Source organism: Desmodus rotundus, chromosome 9 (genome assembly GCF_022682495.2).
Source record: "Desmodus rotundus isolate HL8 chromosome 9, HLdesRot8A.1, whole genome shotgun sequence".
Classification (NCBI taxonomy): Eukaryota; Metazoa; Chordata; class Mammalia; order Chiroptera; family Phyllostomidae; genus Desmodus; species Desmodus rotundus.
Window position 1 is genome coordinate 79,621,778 of NC_071395.1, and position 19,742 is coordinate 79,641,519.

Consider the following 19,742-nt stretch of genomic DNA (forward strand, 5'->3'; position numbering starts at 1 on the left):
ATCTTTGGGTGTCCCTGAGTAGTTCCTGGTCCCCAGGGCCAGGCGGGGTGAGGTGGGGTAGGGACCTAGCTGACTCGGGGCAGCAGCTCCAGTCCAACCAAGTAGAAACCCTGGCGCTGCAGGCCTGTGTCAGAGCAGGCTTTGGGGAAAGGCCACGTCTCAGCCCTTTGCTTCAGGACCAGCCCTGTGAGGCCAAGCCTGGGTGGAAGGTGAGCGCCAAGGGGCCTGAGCTGGGCGGTTAGTCCCAGCGTGGGAGGCAGGCCCCAGAGCACACTGGCCTGGCTGGGGGGAGGGTCGTCGCTTAAGCTGCTGCGGAGGGGAGAAGCTGAGTGCTGATTCCCCAGAGAGACTGGCTGGGTGACAGTGGCGGGTGTACCAAACAGAAAAAACTGGGCTGGGAAACTATCTGAATACTGTCCGCGGGGGAACCTCAGGAGGGAGTGGGATGGGGACAGAAAGACAGGCAACTTCCCCCGGAGGATATTCGTCACACTGTATTGTCACTGTCTCTGCTCTGTGAGGGCAGCGTCCAGTCTGCCTCAGTCACCATCACATCCAGGGCCTGGCACTGGTGGGCACTCTGGTGGCATGAAGGAGGAAGTGCAGTGAAAGCCAGGGCGGAGCTAGGACCAGCCGAACAGCATCTTTGGCAGGGAGGGGAGTGGAAGCAAGAAGCCCTAAGCCTGGAGTGAGATTGGCGACTTCCTGACTTTGTGGCCCAAGAGCAGCAGGAGGCCCTCTGGGCGCTGAGCCAGCCTCGAGGTGTGAACCCACTGCTCTCAGGAGGGAGGAGGCAGGGCTGGTTAGCTGGGGCCTTCCTACCCTCCCGGGGGAAGGGGCAGAGGGATGGTCCTGCTCATTTATTTCTGCATGGCCCCGGGTCAAGAACCTAACCCCACTTCTAGATTCTTTGGGGTGTGGAAGAGCCAGCCGTCTGTGGAGCAGCGGCCCAGCTGGGCCCTGGCCTCCAAGGACAGTTCGCAGGGGAGCGGTCCTGCCAGCTGTGGGCGGAGCACCAGGAGGCCGGCGCTGGGTCCTGGGCTGCCACTCAAGACAGAGAACAGCACATCTTCGATTCCACCGGGCAGGGTTGCTCTGATGATTATTACAAAGACCATGGAGTGGGGCGCTGGGGCTATGCTGGAGGTGTGTGAGGGATTTATATTTCAGAGCCTTGCTACTTAAAGTGTCCTTTCTTGACCACCAGCATGGGCTCACCTGGGGATCTGAGAAATGTGGAAATTCAGGCTCCACCCCAGGTCTCCTGAATGGAATTTTAACAAAATTCCCAGGTGATTTGAACGCACCCCCTGCCCTTCTTCAGGACATTGCCTCTTCCGAGGAGCTGCCGGTTCTGCCCAGGCTGCTGCTAGCAGGGGCCGGGGAAGCCAGCTGGGACAGGTGGGGCAGGTGGGGCAGGAGCCTGAGGCACAGCACCAAGGCTTGGGTAGGGCGGCCAGCAGCCCTTAGAGGCGTGGTGCCTCCTGCCCAGGCCCAAGCAGGAGCTCCCACGCACCAGCGAGGGCTGCAAACCAGCCAGAGGGACCCTGGATGTGGCAAAAGAGGCTGTACTCAGGAAGGCTGGGGGGCGCTTGGGACCAGGCCAGGCTGGCTAAGTGCACTGAGTGATTGCAGGCAAGGCCCCTGGGTGGTGGGAAGTGGTGAGCCAAGGGACCAGGCACAGTCTAGGAGGAGAGCCATCACTGGGCTCTCATCCCCGCTGGTTCCCAAGCCCAGACCCTTGCTTGGCCGAGAGGGCTTGGCATCGCCTCCATTCCTGTCAGAGGCTGCCCGCCATGCCCCTGCTGAAGCTGGCTCATGTCAGGGCAGGACAGAGGGCAGTAGTGTGCAGTGAACCCTCACTCTTCAGTGTCTCCAGAACTGACTGGTGACCCTCCCATGCCTGAGACGGAGAACCTGGTGGCAGGGCTCAGGGGCGGTCTAACCCTTACCACCCCCAAAGCCTAGCTTTCCTTCTCTTTCCAAATACTGAGGAAGCTGGGTTTGAGGTGGCCATTGAGGTTCTGGGAGAGGGACAGCCGTTTCCTGAGACAGGCCCAGGCTGTCTTGGCCCAGGGAGCCCGGTGTGAGGGGCTGCTCCTTCTAGGGAGAGAATGGAAATGGGGGTCACGGCAGGACTTAGGAACTAGGAGCTGGTTAAGTCGGGCCCATGGGTGCAGCACCCTCCAAACTGGTGTCAGAGCCTGCAGACGAGTCCCTGGAGGAGCGGCCCTGCAGGAAGCGGATGATCTTCTCAATGGTGGCCTCCTGGTACTCGTGGGACCACCTGTGGGTACAGAGGCCGGTGGGTCGGGGGGCTGGGCAGTGGGAGCTGCTGGCTGTGGGGCCCGTGTGCCCACCCCTCCACCCCCTCCTCACTTGATGCCATTGAAGGTGAGCACGGCCTGCATGTCCTCAGGCAGGGCCTGGGGCTCGGGCCACTCGAAGCCATCGATGATGGGCACGATGTTCTTGCCACAGCTCAAAGCAGTCACGATCTCCTGGAGAAAGAAGGGAGGAGGAAGAGACCAGGGCGCCCAGCCGGGGACCCCAGGTCGAGGCAGACACTGGGGTTCCAGCAGCCGCCTGAGGCTGAGCCCGGTGGGGACACTGGACTAAAGTCCACCTTTGACTTGTCCCGCACCCTTTAGGGCTTAACTAAAAAATAAATGTTTGGTCTTAGTCCTAGGTTCTTGGCACGGAGCTCTTAAAACCCTTGTGATCTCTAGATGACTGGGGTGGGGGCTACCTAGATCCTTCAGGATGGGGACTGGTTGAAGGAAAGACCAATGAGAGGGTTGGGCTTCAAGCCCCCACCACACACACACTCACACCCAGGGAAGGAAGAAGGGCTGGAGACGGAGCCCAATCACCAGTGGCCAATGACTTAATCATGCCCACAAAACTGAAACCTCCACCGAGAACCCTAAAAGGGGGGTGGTTGGTGAACACATCTAGGTGCTGGGAGAGCAGCCTGGAGACGGCACAGAAGCCCAGTGCCTCCCCGGCCTGCGCCCAACCCCCACCCCTGGCCCTTGTGTCCTTCACGGACCGGGCCTGGCACAAATAACGCCCCTCTTTATTACAGACTCATAAGCTTGTATTTCTGTAACAACAATATCACACTCAAGCACACCGGATGACATTTTCGGTGAAATGTTCAAATTAAAACTATAAATTATTACACCCATATTATTACCCTACCAACCACACTCAGGCAGGCGTTACTTCTGCCAGGCTGAATATGTGTGTGTGTGTGTGTGTGTGTGTGTGGTGTGCTTCCCTGAGTTCTGCACATCCTTTTAGCAAATTACTGACCCTGGGCAGGGTGGAGGGTCATGGGAACCCCTGAATTTGAAGCCGAGTCAGAAGTGTGGGTTGCCTGGGAACCCGGGACTTTCAGCTGGTATCTGGAGTGAGGGCAGGCCTGGGGACAGGGCCCTTCTACCTGTGGGGTCTGACACCTGCTCTGGGTGGTTAGCCTCGGAATGGGATTGAATTGTGAGACACCCAACCGGTGCTGGTGAACTGGAGAACTGGTTGTTGGTATGGGGAAGAGCCCATACAATTGGTGTCAGAGGGAAAACATCACACCCCTGCATCCAAATTGATCCGTCGAGAGCCCTACCAATTGCACTCTAACTTATATTCAAACCCGCCCACTTTTCTCCACCTCCACCCCACCACTCTCTTGCTCCAACCGTCTGTTGCTCCTGATCTTTATCCTCTACCAGGTCTGTTCTCCCCCCACTGCTTGCCCCCTCTAATTTGTTCTCTGCATTGCCCCTTCACCCAGCTACTCTGCAAAATGAAAATTTGATTATGTCACTCTCTACTTAAAACTCAAGATTTTACATGGCTCTTAGAATCAAGTTCAAACTCCTTAGTGTGGGCTGAGCATCCTGTGTGGTTAGCCACAGTTCACTTCTCAAACTGCACGTCTGCACCGTCCCCCCAGCCTCACAGACCTTGCAGCCCCTTAGCTTTGCCCCCCTCCCTCCCTGCACAGGGCCTTTGCACATGCTGTTCCCTCTGCCTGGAACACTCTTCCCTGCCCCTTTACCTAGCTAATACCTACTCATTTTTCCGATCTGCACCCAATCAACCTTTCCCAGGGAAGGCTTCCCTCTCTTCCCTGGGCAGGTCAGATCCCCTATTATAGGCTCTCATAGCCTCTGCAGCACACGCTACAGTTGCAAAGTTACATTAATTAATGAGTAATTTATTTAATATCTGCCTTCCCCGCCAGACAAAAGGGCAGGGACTATGTCTGGCTTTTACTCACCTTACATCTCAGCATCCTTCATGAAGCCATGCCCACAGTCAGCCCTCGCTGAACACTTAATGGGTGGCTGGTGAGCAAGCGAATGAGACAACAGGGCACAGCAGTTAGCGGTGCACTCTGGGGTCGTCAGAGCTGGCTTCCCATCGAGTCTCTGACACAGGCTTTGTGATCTGAGGCAAAAACAACTGGCTCTCAGAGCCTCTGTCTTCTCATATATAAAACAGGGCTAATGGTAGTCACTGTCTCCTAGGACCGCTGGGAGGGTCCCGGTGGGAATAACTGCCATATCCCACTGCAAGTGGTGAGACCTGCACCTGGCTCGTAGGGCATGCTTAATAGCTAATAAGCACCATCACTTCCTCCTCTGTAAAGTGGGCTTAATGAACCAGCCTCAAAGGGTTGTCCTGAGGATACTGCTTACTATTAATGGGTGCTCTGGTAAGTGCTTGTTGAATTTTTTTTTTTTTCCCTTTCAAGGGGGAACCACAGGGATTGGACTTTCCTGAGTGCAGTTCACTGTGGTTTTCCATATTGATTACCCACTAAATGTGGCATCAGGGAAAGGAGTTTTAAAACCGAAGGCAATGAAACACTAAAAACAACCAAGGAAGGATGATGGAGCCTTTGGCACTGGTCCAAGGCAAAGGCTCCCCCGTCCCCGCCTGCCTCCTCCCTCCTTGCCGTCTGCTGGGACAGCGGTGGGTGCCGAGACCCTTGAGCACAGCCTTCCTGGGGAAAGTACCACATAGCTTCAACCTTGTTTGCCTTCTGGGGAACCTCTCCACTTTACAGATGAGAAGAAGGAGGCCCAGAGAGGGGAAGGGACTTGCTCCCAAGTCACACACACTTCCGGCCAGGGAGGTGACCGGCTTTGACTCATGCCTCCAGATCCCAAATCCTGGGTTATTTCAACCAAGCCCTCTGCCTTTCTGCTGAAAATTTGGATGCACTCTGACCCTGCAGCAATTTATTTGAAAACCTTTAGACATTTGCTTCATCCAGAGCTACACAGAACCAAAGACAGCACACTGCTCACCACACAGATTCAGAAGCTGGCCAAAAGAAGGGAAAAATGGCTTATTCAAGATCATTCAGCTGGTGGAGAATAACTTGATTAGAGTCAAGTCTCCCGGCCTGGTAAATCTAGTAGATATCGATGGTTTTCCCAGTCATCTCAGCTTCTTCAGAACCACTCATCTGTTTAATCATTGACTCAATTATTCTATAGAATCTTCACGAGCCTACTTTGTACAGTGCATGGTTCTAGGCATCAGGGCTATAGTGTGAATAAGGCACGGTCTGAGCTGCCCTGGAGCTCACAGACACTTGTCTCTCAGAAGGCCACCTGCCGCCCGCTCTGGGTCTTCACACGTGGTCCTGCAGGCTGAAGGATCGGCACCCCCTCCCCAAACCACGCCCAGTACTCAGCCCCTAAAACTCCCCTCTGGAGCTGGACCCTCCTTCCCACTGTCAAGCAGGACCGCACTGTCCTGTGCAGAGCCGTCTCCCTACAGCCCCCTGGCATGGCATCCCTGCCCTCACGGGGTCCCGTGTCTTGGTGCTGTGAGCACAGGTCTTTTCCCTGCCTGTGGGCACCCCGCAACCTTGTCCCATAGTTCTTATCCAGCCAGTGTTGTGCTGATAAATGTTTAGCCAGCTATCGAGGGAGAGAAAAAAAAACAAAACCCACCAACCAAACCAACCAAACCCTGATTTGCAGTATTTACTGATTTCATTGGTGTAAATACTGCCTCCATGGCTGACTTTAAGCTGCCAACATAACATCCTGAATGAGGAGTTGAGAGCAAACGCAGACAATAATCTCTGGTGTCAGCTGAGCCCAGCCCTGCCCCGTCACCTCCTGTACCCCCCCCTCAGATCTGTGCATGGAACGTGGGTCCTGGGAAAGAGCACGAGCTGCGAGTCAGAGAGACGGAGCTCAAGGCTCAGCTTTTCTGATCTCTACACCGTGTGGCCATGGCAAAAATTATTTCACTTCCCTGAGCCTCGGTTTCTTCATCTGTGAGATGGTGACGGCAACACCAGTGAGGCATGCAGGGTTCTGGCACCTTTCTCATTCCCACTTTTATCTTTGCTCACGCTGGTCCCCTGCCAGGGATGCCTCTCTTCCACTTACTTAAATTCTTGAGGCTCTTCTCAAGTCCTGTCTCTTCCATGAAGCCTTCCCTGATTATACCTGCCCTTAATGTTTTCTCCCTTCTCCATACTCCTATGCTAAGTGAGAGGTTCACCTAGCCAGCCCAGCATTGACACCAGCTTACACGTTACCTCGTCATTCTGGGCATAGTCTTGTCTCCTTAGCTGCTTTAGGACAAGACCCCCATCTCAGATCACTACTGCACCCCTCAGCCCTGGCCCCAATTCCTCTTTATTGATTAATAACGAATAACCCGCAGGTGTGATGTGGGTCCGTCCATCCATCTGTCCTACAAGTATTCAACAAGTTTCTACCATGTGTCAGGCACTGCGATACCATGGTGTGTTAAACAGCACTTATATTAATAATAGTAATTGCTACCATTATAGAACATTTGCTAAAGAGCTGGGAGTTCTGCTAAGCCCTTCACAAGTTTTAGCTCTTTTAATCCTTATAACAATATCCTAGGGAAATAGGCACTGCAATTATCCACTTCACAGTAATGAACATGAAGCTCATTGGGATGAGGTAATGCGCTCAAGGCCAGAGCCAGGATTCAAACTGTAGATTTGTGTTCTTCCCGCTTCCATCGCGCCCATCCCTATGCTCCCTGCCCCCCTTCCTGCTTGGAGGTTATTTTTCAAAGTATTTTCATATCTCTGTCCCCCTCACAACAATCCTGCAAAGCCAATAAGACAGGTAAATTATCCCCACTTTGTAGAGGAGAGAAATGGGCTTAGAGAGCCTAAGTGACTGGCTAGCGTCCTATTAGAGTCGGAGTTGTGACTCCTGACTTCCCGCCGGGCTGTGGAGGTTGCTGAGGGGTGCGGAGGAGAAGGCACAGGAGGAGAACCCTGCCCCCTGGGCCTCAGGCCCATGCTGGGCCCACGGAGGCCGGCACCCACCTTGTGCACCCAGTCCTTGCAGTCATGGTCCTGCATGCACTTGTCCAGTGCCCCGGCCGACAGCACCAGCACGAAGTTGCGGGCGCCCATGACGCTCTGGATGAGCTTGTCCTCAAACTTGCCCGCTTCCAGTTTCTCCACATCGATGAAGACACTGAAGCCGTGCAGCTGCAGGTGCACCTTCAGGAGGCTGCAAGGAGGTCTGTGTCACTGCCCTGGCCTCGCCCCAAGGCCCGAGGCTGCCCGCCCGCCCGCTCCTCCTCACCTGGCCAGCTGGGAGCCTGAGTTCCGGCGGTAGCTGATGAACACATCCGGAATGTCCCCGCTCGGCTTGCAGACAGTGCAGGGCAGTGGGGAGTGTAGCATTTCTGAGGGGGACAAGAGACAGCTTGGTGAGGGTGGTCCTTCCCCATCACTCACATTGAGGTACATCATCCCTTGCCCACCCAGCCTTCTCAGCCCAGCCCAGCGTAGCCCAGCGCAGCCCAGGCAGGATGTGTTGCTCCAAAAAGGGTTGCTGAGGTAGAGAGATGGGGGTCTACAGGAAGAAAGGCTGCTAACTCTTGGTGAGCTCCTCTCAGAAGACAAGCATTATGTTTTAGGAACCTTGAAATGCACCTTCCCCCTAAAAAAAAAAAAAAGGAAGGAAGGAAAGAAGGAAGGAAGGGAAAGAAAGCAAGAAAGCAAGAAAGGAAGGAAGGAAGGAAAGAAGGAAGGAAGGGAAAGAAAGACAGACAGACAGACAGACAGACAGACACGTCCAGCCCTGGCTTCTCTCTGTCTCCAGACCTGCACAGCCAGCTGCCCACAGCCACTCTGAACCCAACACATCCTAAATCCTCCCATGGACCCTTCCTCCTAGTTTCCCACTGAAGTCAGAAACCTGGGTGCTAGCCTCAACTCCTGCCCCTTATTCATTCATTTATCCATTCATCCACCCATCCACCCATCTATTCAACAATATCTACTAAACACGCAATGTGTGCCACTGGGATACAGCAGTGAACATAAACAAACCCTGCCTCACGGAGCTGATGTTCAGTGTTCAGGCCCAGGCACCGTGCTTTGTGGATTCTTCCTGCTAAACAACCAGACTCCAGCCTCAGGGCCGTCCCTGTTTCCAGTCCCCCAACTCCAGTCTCCTCAGGGGTCTCCCTAAATCCACATTTGTCCGCTATAATCTGCTTGCAGTTACCAAAGGGATCTTTCTAAAATCCAAGACTGGGCGTGTCATTGCCTCCACTTAAAAAACATTCCTTGCTCCCTACTCCCTGTAGAAAGAATTTGTGAACTATTTTTTCCACAGGACTCTTTTTAAAACAATGAAATCTTAAGATTTTCTTGGGAGTTGCGGTGTAAAAACGGCAGAAGCTGACCTGCTTTGGTTGAAGCAGCGGCACGGTGCCGAGGACCAGCCCCTCGTCCCTGGGAGGAGCTTAGTGGGCACTTGCTGAATGAACGTGTGAGTGAAAAGAGCCCGTGTTCTCCTAATATTCAGACTTGACATTCACAGACAACATTCGCCTCTTTATAAAGACAGGAGGGAGGGTTCCAAATCCTAATTCTGATATTTAATGGCTCTAAAAGGTTGGAGAATATATTTAAATTCTTTAAATCTTAGCTTTGTCATCTTTAAAATTAACACCTTTGATGGAAATATTCTTTATCTTTGATTATGATGACAGTTGCCGAGGAGCAAGCATTTCCCCAAACTCTTCGAAGTGGGCACTTTGAAGTGAAATGATACCTCTTTCATTCTTTAAAAAGTTTTCAAAAGTTGATTACAAAATTAACACCCGCTGCATCAAATGGATGTAGAGATTAATGAGATAATACCTCTTCCGAACTTAATACAGGACCTCACATATAGTAATTGACAACAAATATTAGCTAGAAAGTTTATTAGTAAATTAAAATAAATTAGTAGAGAGGGTTGCTAGAGCCCTAGGATCCACTCTGCCTCATGATTCCCCTAAAGTACCTCCAGAACCCATACCGTGTGCGCCGGTGGCTAATGGAGTAAACCACGTGTCTCCCCACCCATGTCCCCTGTATGAACTCTCCATGCTCGGTCTCATTCGCACTTGCATAGGCTGTTCCTTCGGTCTGCCTGCTCTTCCTGCTGCTGCCCTCCCCGCCCCCCACCCCGCGTGCCCCCGCCCCTTCCATATCCTGCACCTGGTCAGGCGTCCTCTAAATGCCTAGACCTGTGGGGACAGGATAGGCAATGCTTCCTCTAGGCTCCCACTGGAGTGCTGGGCAGGCCTCCTATTGTGGTCACCCCCCTGTTTATATGCGTGCCTTCCTCCCACCTCTCTACCCACCCACCTCAGACTGGGAACCTCTTGAGGGCAATCTTTGCATCCTCAGAATGCAGGCGGGCACGGTGTCTGGCTTTAAGGCCCCACCCTGTCTGGCCCCGCCCCTCCAGGATGGAGGTGGGGCAGGCTGACCTCTAGCGGCTGTGAGGATGCGTGTGCGGTGCACGCCCAGGCGGACGCCACAGTCCTCCAGGAGCTGCTGCTCTGACACGCGGTGCAGCAGAGAGCGGTCCAGGCCGCAGCTGACCAGGCCATACGTGTACTGGCGGAAACGTGGGTCCAGGCTGCCCAGCCAGTCAGCCAGGTTGCTGCGGTCGCAGGTAGAGTAGTTGGCGAAGGTCTTTAGCTCTGTGAGCTCCCTAAAGAATCTACAAGCCAGGGAGGAAAGGACGCTGAAGTCCTGACTCACACTGGTTAGTGGCCTAGGGGATGTTTAGACGGGGCATGGGGGAGGGCAGGGTGTCGGGCAGGCAGGAGGCTCCGTACCTCTTGCGGGTGATGCCCGATTTCATGCCCAGGTCGGTCTGGAGTTCCTCTTCCGTGAGCCGCAGAAGCAAGTCACCATCTATCTGCTGCTCCTGGGGGCGGGGTCAAAGGTAAGAAAGGAGGAAGGAAAGGGTCCCCTCCTTAGCTCTGGACCCCAAGCCCAATATGCAAGGGGAGGGACCAGGTGACGTCAGTAGGGAAGTGGATGAGACCCAGACTGGAGCCAAGTGATACTGAAAATTGCTGAGTACAGGCTCCCCATGCCAAAAGGCCACCCTGGCACTGCGGGCGTGCGGGACAGGAGGGGGCAAGGTTGCCTTTGTGCACGGCGCCCTTAGGGTCCTCGGGGATGCGCAGGTTCTGACTCCGGCTGGCAGCCCTGGGCGGCTATACCCGGAAAAGTTCGCAGTACTGGGAGAAGCCGATCTGCTGCAGCCACGTCTGGACCTCGGCCTCCTTCCAGCTGGGCACGCAGGGCAGGATGGGCCGCGGCACCTCCTCACCCAGCAGGCGCAGGGCGCGCTTGGCCAGCGCCGACGTGGTGCCATTGGTGGAGTAGGAAACCAGGCGTTTCAGGCTCTGGATGGCACCAATGTCGCTGAATACCTAGGGAGGGGCGAGGAGAGTGTGTTTTGTATCCACCAGCTTTTCAGCCAGCCACCCGCAAATGCCCCCAGGCCCTCCCCAGTGACCAGCCTCTTCTCACTGCTGAAAGTCGGACCATCTGCCCTAGCCCCGCCTCCATCTGATAAATCCCGGAGTCCTCTGGACTGTCCCTCATGAATCTCTCTCAAAGCTCTTGAGCAGGCAGGTCCTTTTCACGTCTCCCCTCTACAGTCTCCATCCGTCCTGGGACAAAGTCTGAGCTCTCAGTATGGCTGTAAGGCCTGGCACAGTGCGCCCCTTCCATCACCCCCAGCTCACCTCCCTTCATCAACCTGCACTTGTCTGACACCCACCCACAAAGGCTCACCCACCTCTGAGCCTTGACCCATGGTGTTTCCAGACCCTTAGTTCTTCCAGCCTGTTTTTGGGAATCCTATTCATCCATTGGAATCCAAATTGATTGGCACCTCCTCCATGCAGCCTGCTTTGATTCCCCCAACAGCTTGTCCCACACCTCCAATTAGACCTTGCACCACACTCTGAATGCCACTGTTGTTAGTTCACAGTGCAGTTTCCACTGGATGCTAAGCTGAAGCCATGTCTTAGTCACCCCTGGAGTCCCGTACCTGGCACACTGCAGGCCCCACAGTGGGGGCTTACCATGTCTTTTCTGAACTGTACTCACTGGCCTTGCTGGGAAAGGGGTGCCAGAGCTGGTGGTCATGGCTGCTGCCCAGACCCTATAGTTCTCTACTCCCAACTCCCCTTCAAGGCTCTTCTCCCGAAACAGAGTGCCTTGCTTTGTAAAGCCCGTCCTCCACTGGTCCAACGCTGGGGCACAGAGAGGAGAGCCAGAAACTCTAGAACACTGGATCTTGGAAGAGGCCTCAGAGACCCCCTAACACCAAGTGTCTCCTTGATCTGTGGGGACACACACTAAGTGTGACAGTCATCTGCCAGACACACCCCTCTGAGCAGCCCCAGGTGACAGCTGTGGTATAGACAGGATGGTTCGTGGGTGTGCGCCACTCCCTGTGCACCAGCTGTCACCAACCTCCCAAATTCCCAGAGGAATGCAAAGTAGGAAGGGTGACATTGTAGGGATAATCTTGATCCTGTAATATTTTTTAAAATAAAAATGCAAACTTTTGATAATGTAACTCTTACTAGTGCCACATCCAGGGTAATAACTGCTGCTGTGGCCCACTCCTTCCATTCTCCAGAGGCTAAAAGTGGGACATATAAAGACCCGGAGAGGGGAAGCCAGATGGCCAAGTTCACACAGCGAGTTAAAGCAGAGGGCAAAGGCTTCAAATCAGGCCCTCGGCATGGGGACCTCTGGGGGCTCGGAAGAGAGCGGTGTGGCTGACACAGGGACACCCTGCTCCACGCCTCTGTCTCCCACTCCGTCTCCTTCCTGGACTCCAGACCCAAATGACAAAATGGCCCCCTGAAGCTCCGCAGCTGGTCATCTCTCACGCATCTGAAATTCAGTCTCCCAGTGAAGTCACGTTCTTCTCCTCCGCCACTCCCAACTGTCTCTCACCCCGTCCACCTTATTTCACTACCTGTTGCCACCATCCACCGGGTTGCCTACGTCCAAAGTCAGGAGTCATCCTCAGCTCCGCCCTCTCCTTCACCCAGCCACCCACCAAGTCCAATTTCAGCTCCTCGGCACCTCTGGAATCTGACTACTTCTCTCAGCCTTTCTGTCCCAGTCCCAACCTCCACCATCCCAACTGCACCCCTGCCACGGCCTCCTGTCTGGCCCCTTTGCCTCCAACCCTCACCCTTGCCAATCCATCTCCACGCAGCACCAGGGTAATCTTTATAAAACCCAAGTGTCCCCTGCTTAAAAATCTTGGTCTCGCCTTCAAGGCCAGAATGACTGGCCCCTCATCCTTCTCCTTGCTCCTAACTCTCATGTGTACTTCAAGTCCCAGATGAATTGGGAAGCCTTCCCAGATGCTGTCTAACCACCGCCCCCACCACGCCCACACCCACCTTGGTCTTGCCCTGCAGACTCTTGATGGCAGCTTCAGCGCACAGATAGAAAGCCCCGATGCACTGCGCCTCCAAGCGCGAGGAATCGAGCAGTGGCACTAGGCGCTGCAGGTCATCGGGCCCGCGGCCCTGGCTTGTGTCGCTGGCGTCCACCAGGCAGCGGGCGAAGCGGCCGGGATCCAGCGAGGCCACGAGCGGCTCCACCAGTGCCAGCGTGCCGGAGCGCTCCACCTCGCGCTCCACCTCCTTGTTGGTGGCCAGTACCGCCACGGCAAGGCAGGCGTGCAGCCGCAGCAGCTCGTCCTCTTTGGAGAAAGCGAGAGGGAAGAGCCACTCCGCGGCGCGCTTCTCCACCATGCGCCGCTGGGCCGCCTGGCCCCCGTGCATCGCGCAGTTGGCCAGCGCCAGCGCACAGTGGCGGAGCAGCGGCGGGTCGGTGCGGCGGCACCAGTACAGCACGGCGTCCAGGCCGCCGGCAGCCACCAGCCGCTGGCACGTCTCCTCCGAGTGTTTGAACATGTGCTCCAAGATGCCTGCCACGCTCCGCGCCAGCTCCACGGGCTCGCGCTCCTTTGCCAGATTCAGGATGACGCCCAGCCCGATGCGCGCCACTCGGTCCCTGCGGAGAGAAAGTGGAGGGAGAATGGTGGAGTTGCCGGGCCTGCGATGCTTGGCTTGAACCCGGGTCACTTATGCTCTGTGGGCCTCACTGGGGTCATATAAGACATGAAGGAGAGCATTACGCTTCCTGCCTCCCTCCTCCCTCTTGTCTGGCAGGACCAGACTTCTCGAATTATAAGGGTGCTTCATCCTAGCCACACCCATTTCCTTCCCTATACCCTCCCCTGGAGAAGCTGCACGTGCCCTGGTTAAGAAATCTAGCTCTGGCCTTGGCTGGTGTGACTCAGTGGATTGAGTGCCAGCCTGTGAACCAAAGTGTCACTGGTTCAATTCCCAGTCAGGGCACATGCCTGAGTTGTGGGCCAGGTCCCCAGTATGGGGCGTGTGAGAGGCAACCACACATTGGTGTTTTGCTCCCTTTCTCTCTCCTTTCTCCTCTCTCTAAAAATATATGAAAAAAATCTTAAAAGAAAAAAAGAAAAGAAATTTAGCTTTGGAGCAGATCCCCTGGGTTCTGGTTTCAAATTATTTGCCATTTTCTAGCTGTGGGACCTTGGTTTATCTTTCTACCTTAATTTACTCATCTCAAATAGGATTTAAAAAATACCTACTCTATAGGTTTATTATGAGAGTGAATGTGATGATCTGTATAAAGTGCTGGACACAGTGCCTGGCGCATAGGAAAGAGTGAATAAATGATGATGTTATCATCATCTGAAGCGTCACTTGAGGCACACCACTCTTAGCCTTGCCTTCAACTTCTCTTCACTCCATGCTGCGTGACTGGGTGTGTTTATTCATTCATTCAACAGACATTTATGGAGAGTTACTGTGTGCCAGGCACTGTGCTAGGGGCTGAAGTTAAACGGTGGCTAAGAGTGCTCAGCTAATATGGAGACAACAAGCAAGTAAACAATGAATTAACTGATAATAGTGACGTGGCCATAATGACAGTAAAACCAGGCGATGTAACGGAGAGAACCAGGTGCAGGGATACGTCTGAAGCAGTGACATCTGAGGGTTAAATGTCCAGAGAGCGCTGTCTGCAAGGATCTGGGAGAATATCACAGGCAGAGAGAACAGCCAGGACAAAAGCCCCGAGGGCTGCTGGGCTCGGTGTGCTTGAGGAGTAGAAAGAAGGCCAGAGATACATGCAATGTCCGAAACCAACAAGGGATTCATATATAGAATATATAAATAAATATTCTAATCCACAAGAAAAAGGTAGTACACCCAAGAGAAAATGGGCAAAAGATATAAACAAGCAATTTACAAAAAAGGAAACCCAAAATGTTAACAAAGTGATGCTCTAAGTCTTTAGTAATCAGGGACGAGAAAATTAAAACAGCAATGACTTTACACCTTTTAGATGGGCAAAACGCAGAAGCTGGGTAACACTAACGGCCGGGCAGGTGCGGAGCCACGAACACCCTGACTCTGTGTGGGACGTGCAGGCTGGGACAGTCAATTTGGAGAGCAGGCTGGGGTGTGTGGATGAAATTAAGGTGACATATGCCCTATAAGCCAGAAATTGGGGGTCTTGGGTTTATATTCCAAAGAGATTCTAACCAGATGCATAAAAGGATATAGCCAAGGCCATTCTCTGCAGTGTTATTTGTGGTGGGAGAAACTGGGGACAGTCTGGGGTCAAGCCTGGGAGAGCAGAGAGGCGCCCAGTCTGCAGGACTACGGAGCAGTTACAGGTAACCGAGCAGACGGTAACACAGCGACCCTAACACCACACTGCGTGGGGAAAAGTGAGGAACAGAATGAGCAATATAACACAGTGCGGTCTGTGTAAATTAAAGTATATGCACCAAACAAGAACAAAGATTTTACCAGAACACAGGTAGAAAGATACACATTAAACATATTGAATGGTTGCCTATGGGGTTAAGTCAGAAAGATGGTGGGAACATTAGTCAAGAAAAGGGGGGATTCTAGGCATAGGTGCATGAAAAGGCTTGGAGACACCTGGGAGCTGATGTAGTTGGGGGCCTGCCCCTGCAGCAGCCATGCTGAAGTGAAACCACTTCAAATGGCTGAGGCGAGGGTTCAAGGGGAGAGAGAGAGAAGAGCCCTGGAGGTCGTCGGAGGCCATCGGAGATGTCTCAGGGCATTTATCTGGATGACAATAAGGAGTCGTTGAAAGGCTTCAGGAAGGGGAGTAACCTGGTCACACCCGGGTTTTAGGAAACTCATTCTGGCTGCTGTGGGGAGGGCAGGTCCAAGGGAGAAAACCTTTAGGGCAGGAGAGCACGCAGGAGAGATGCCATACTCCAGGCAAAGAGGAAAGTTTGCTGTCTTCCTGACCTCGCAAATGATGGCCTCCACAGGTGACCGAAGGCTTAGAGGCCCAGCCAGCCACGGAGTCTTTGCCCACTGAGTGCCACAACAATCACAGTGCCTGTGCCTTTGTGTCCACTGCTGAGCCCAGCGTAGTCCAGAACATGGCCTAAGGCCAGCAATGCTTTGCTGAGCTGATCACCGAGCTTCTCTTCCGTCCAAAGGAACAGGCGGATCCTAATCATCCGCCTGGGCAGTTGGCACCACGGTTGCTCCTTTTCCCAATGAGAAAGCCAAGCTTGGACAGGTTACACGACAAGCCCAGGGTTACACAGCTGTTGAGAACAGCTGGGATTTGAACTCACATCTGTCTGTCTTCAGAGCTCAAGATCCTGCCCTGGCTGGTGTGGCTCAGTGGATTGAGTGCCGGCCTGTGAACCAAAGGGTCGCCGGTTGGATTTCCCAGTCAGGGTACATGCCTGGGTTGTGAGTCAGGTCCCCAGTACGGGGCGTGCGAGAGGCAACCCCACACTGATGTTTCTCTCTCTCTATTTCTCCCTCCCTTCCCCTCTGTCTAAAAATAAAAAAATAAAATCTTTAAAAAATCCTTTGTCTGTATTTTGTGCTTCCAGAGCAATGTGACTACATGCATCTGAGAATATCAGAACCCGGACGTGCTCAAGCAGTCATCTAACACAACACCCCCACTTCCTAGCGAAGGAAAGGGCTTGCTCAGGAACATCAGCTCAGAGAGAGGCCTTTATTCCGAGTCCCTCGACCCCCCAGCCCTCGCCTGTCCCTATGCACTTGGCACCTTTACAGAACTTGAACTGTGTGCTTGTGAGAACTATTCCTTCAGCTCCCAATTCTTCTGCAGCCTGAGAGGCTGTGGGTCTGGGTTCAAATGCCAGCTCTAAAGGGAGGGGAAGTTGTACATATACACACATGTACAAGCATGTGTACATATACATTTATATGCAACTGCTTGTATATGCATAGACTCTCTCTGGAAGGAGGTACGAGAAACTTGTTTCACTGGTTTGTCTCCAGGGAAGGGGTCTGGGTGGAAAGAACTGTAAATGCATACTTTTTTTGGACCTTTGCACTTTTAAATTTTATGAACAATAGTTTCTGGGTTTTAAAAACCTGTCTCTTCTACTTATTCACTGTGTATTCTTGAAACACACACACACACACACACACAGAGCGTCTCTGAGTTAAACCATTTAACCTCATTACGGTCCCCTGATGGGCAGGCCTGTGGATTCGGAGGGCCAGCAGTCGGATGGGGCCTTCACTGGGTGCAGTGGGACCCTTGCCCTGATGGGCTTCTCCAATATTCGAGACTCCTGGGCGGTGGGTGTGGTGACACCCTGGGAGGAAGAGAGCAGCAGGACAGGGAATGGCAAAAGGAGTGGGTAGACTGAGGGAAGGAAGTACCTTCTTTAACAGAAGGTTAGTTGGTAGAGGAAGAAAAGGATTTGATAAATACAAACTATCTACATGTCAACCCCTCTTTTTTCCGTTCCAGACTTCCCCCTGCACAGTCTAGAAGGGCGAGGAGTTTCTGTCTTTCTTCGGAAGGATTTTGATCCCCACCAGTTGCGCTGGGCTCTGTCCTTGGTCCTGAAGTGATGCCAGAACCCACGCCTGAACTAGTATGTGGTTTCTCGGGACCGCGGACACTGATTAGTGTGACGCTTCTCTCAGTAATTCTGAACCATGTGAGAACTGTTATTTTCAGCCTTGAGAAATATCAGTGCTATTTGCATCTCGTAGCTCCCATCTTCCTAGGGTGCTGGCTGCTCCTGCTCCCCAGGAGTTCTAGTTCCAGCTGCCCTGGTCCCACATACCAGGACTACGGAGCACACCCACCAACAAGGCCCACACATTCAGGGAGCACCCACTCCACTTACTAGCTCTCTAAATTTACGTTCCATCCCCATCAGGGTACCTGATGTTAGGTGAGAGATTAATGATTTGCTGAAGAAGCAGAATTTTAACCTGGTTTCCCAATTTAAATGGTTTTGTTTGAGCATTTTTGAGAGTTGTATCATTTCCATCACCCACAAAGTTATTGTTGCTTTTCAAAGTGGCTTGGAAAGCCACCCTAACCTATGACCATCACACTTGTGAAAGCTGCAGGGACTGAACGTGACCCTTCCCAAACCCTTCTAAACCTGAGGGGCCCGAGGATTCAGCATAAGACTGGAGTGTGACAGCATGATCCACTCTGGCATCAGAGAAGAGACAGAGTGAGTGCTTGGGGACCATCATGTTTTAGGGGAAATCCCAAGAGCCAGGCAAGAGAGTGGCAGCCAGTCCTCCGTTGGCCCCCAACTGCTGTATCATGACTCAGTGTGGGAGAGGGGTGAAGAACACATTCTATGTCTGGTGCCTGCCTAGCTCCCCACCTCACTTTCCTCCTCCCGCACCCATGCATCCAGCAGAAAACCTTCTGATCGCTATCAGCAGCTGCAGAATGAGATCATGTCTGGCCTCTTACATGGACCAAAATGAAGAAGTAGGAAGTGGGAGGTGGAGTTGGGATGGCATGAAGGGGGCAAGTAACCCTTAAATTGGCACTCATTTCACCCTGGGGGGAGAGGAGAGGGCTCAGCCCCACCCCCCTTTCCTGAGCTTTGCATTCTCTCCCCTCTCAGTGGGAGGGAGATGGTGTAGGAGAGAGAAGGTAGCATACAAAGGCACTGGGGCCTGTGGGGCCTGTGGGGCCTGTGGGGAAGAAGGCTGTGGGCTTAGGGGGGGCATTGGCAATAGGATTCAATCTCCATCCTCAGAACATGAGACAAATTCCTGTCCTACTAGGCCATTCCTCCTCTCCCTGTCTCATTCCTCACCTCACTAGCCCTGGGAGTGAGTCCTGGCTGCACCTTTAGTTCACTGTGTGAAGCTGGACAAGTCACTAAACTTCGTAAAATGGACACGCTGGTCCCCACCAGGGATGTAGTGTGGGGATTTGGTGAAGTGAGGCAGGGAAGGCACAGGGCAAGGCACAGGGAGACCCAGACACCCGGCCGCCCTTGCTGCCCCACACCACGTGGTGCTCTCCCGCCAGCCTGGAACTCTTACCGATTCTCAGCCACAAGGATCTGCTCCAGCAGGCGCGCGGCCTGCACTCGCGTCTCCAGCTCCGTCGCCTGCAGCAGCCGCAACAGCAGGTCAAGGCCGCCGTCCAGGCGGATAGCGTCGCACAGACCCTGGGCTACCTCGCGGCCCACGGCCGGCAGCAGCCAGGCCTCCTCTACCAGCTGGAAGACCTCGGCCAGGCCGGCGCCCACGGCCCGTGCACCACCCGCCTGTTTCAGCGCCGACAGAGCCTGCTGCAGCTCGGGTAGCGCGCGCTCCAGGGCGCCCTGCACCTCGGTGCCCAGTCCGGGCGACACTTCGCGGGGCCCGCGGCCGCCCGCGGCCCACCATGGACCCGCGCCACCACCCCTGTCCGGCCCCGGCACTGCTAGCCGGTCAGCTCCCGGCCGTGGGCCCGACATGGCGAAGAAGCGGCACAGCTTGTAGGCAGAAAGGAGCAGCGTCAGGACCATCGGAGCGGGGCTGCTGGAGACATCCCTGGTCTGGAGGGGCGGGGACCGTGGGAAGGAGGGACCCGAGAGGAGGTCAGGGGGAAGAAGATGCAGGAGGGAGGGATGGAGAGAAGGGTACCAGGCAAGGGCGCTGGGCAGGAGTTTGGGGAGGGGTGAAGGCAGGATCTGGGATGAAGCAGTTAGGAAAGGGGATGCAGGCCCAGACACAGGGGATGGGCGGGAGGAGGGAGCTGGGAGGCGAGAGTACCGACTCCGATGCCAGAGGATGTAGGAGGCAGCAACCAGAACAAAGCAAGGATCCGGCTCAGGCCTGCAGAGGTGCTCGGCAGCAACCCCGCCCAGGAGAAGCTGCGGACCCCAGAACCGAAGCCCCGCCTCTGGGCCTCGCGGGGCTCCGCCCCTGCCTCCTACGTAGACCTCCCCCAAGCCTTCCCCCCACCCCCTCGCCCCGCAACACGCCCACGCCCCGGTCAGGCCTCTCCCCCTAATATCCCCCTTGCCCTTCTGGGT

General features: G+C 54.3%; 1 protein-coding gene across 2 annotated transcripts; it reads right to left on the reverse strand.

Annotated features, from left to right (window-relative positions):
• Positions 1-205: 205 nt before the first annotated feature.
• Positions 206-19,602, reverse strand: SARM1 (sterile alpha and TIR motif containing 1). Of its 2 annotated transcripts, XM_053911647.1 has the most exons (10): positions 18,763-19,602; positions 16,038-16,103; positions 12,766-13,384; positions 10,549-10,761; positions 10,156-10,247; positions 9,802-10,037; positions 7,614-7,716; positions 7,349-7,538; positions 2,380-2,501; positions 206-2,287 (listed from the first exon to the last, which is right to left on the reverse strand). In XM_053911647.1, exons 1-10 carry the CDS (start codon positions 19,230-19,232, stop codon positions 2,158-2,160), a joined length of 2,241 nt encoding a protein of 746 aa, XP_053767622.1. In that variant the 5' UTR covers positions 19,233-19,602; the 3' UTR covers positions 206-2,157. The 2 variants fall into 2 exon arrangements, with proteins under 2 accessions (XP_053767622.1, XP_024420603.3); XM_024564835.3 differs by lacking the exon at positions 16,038-16,103.
• Between the last annotated feature and the right edge of the window lie 140 nt (positions 19,603-19,742).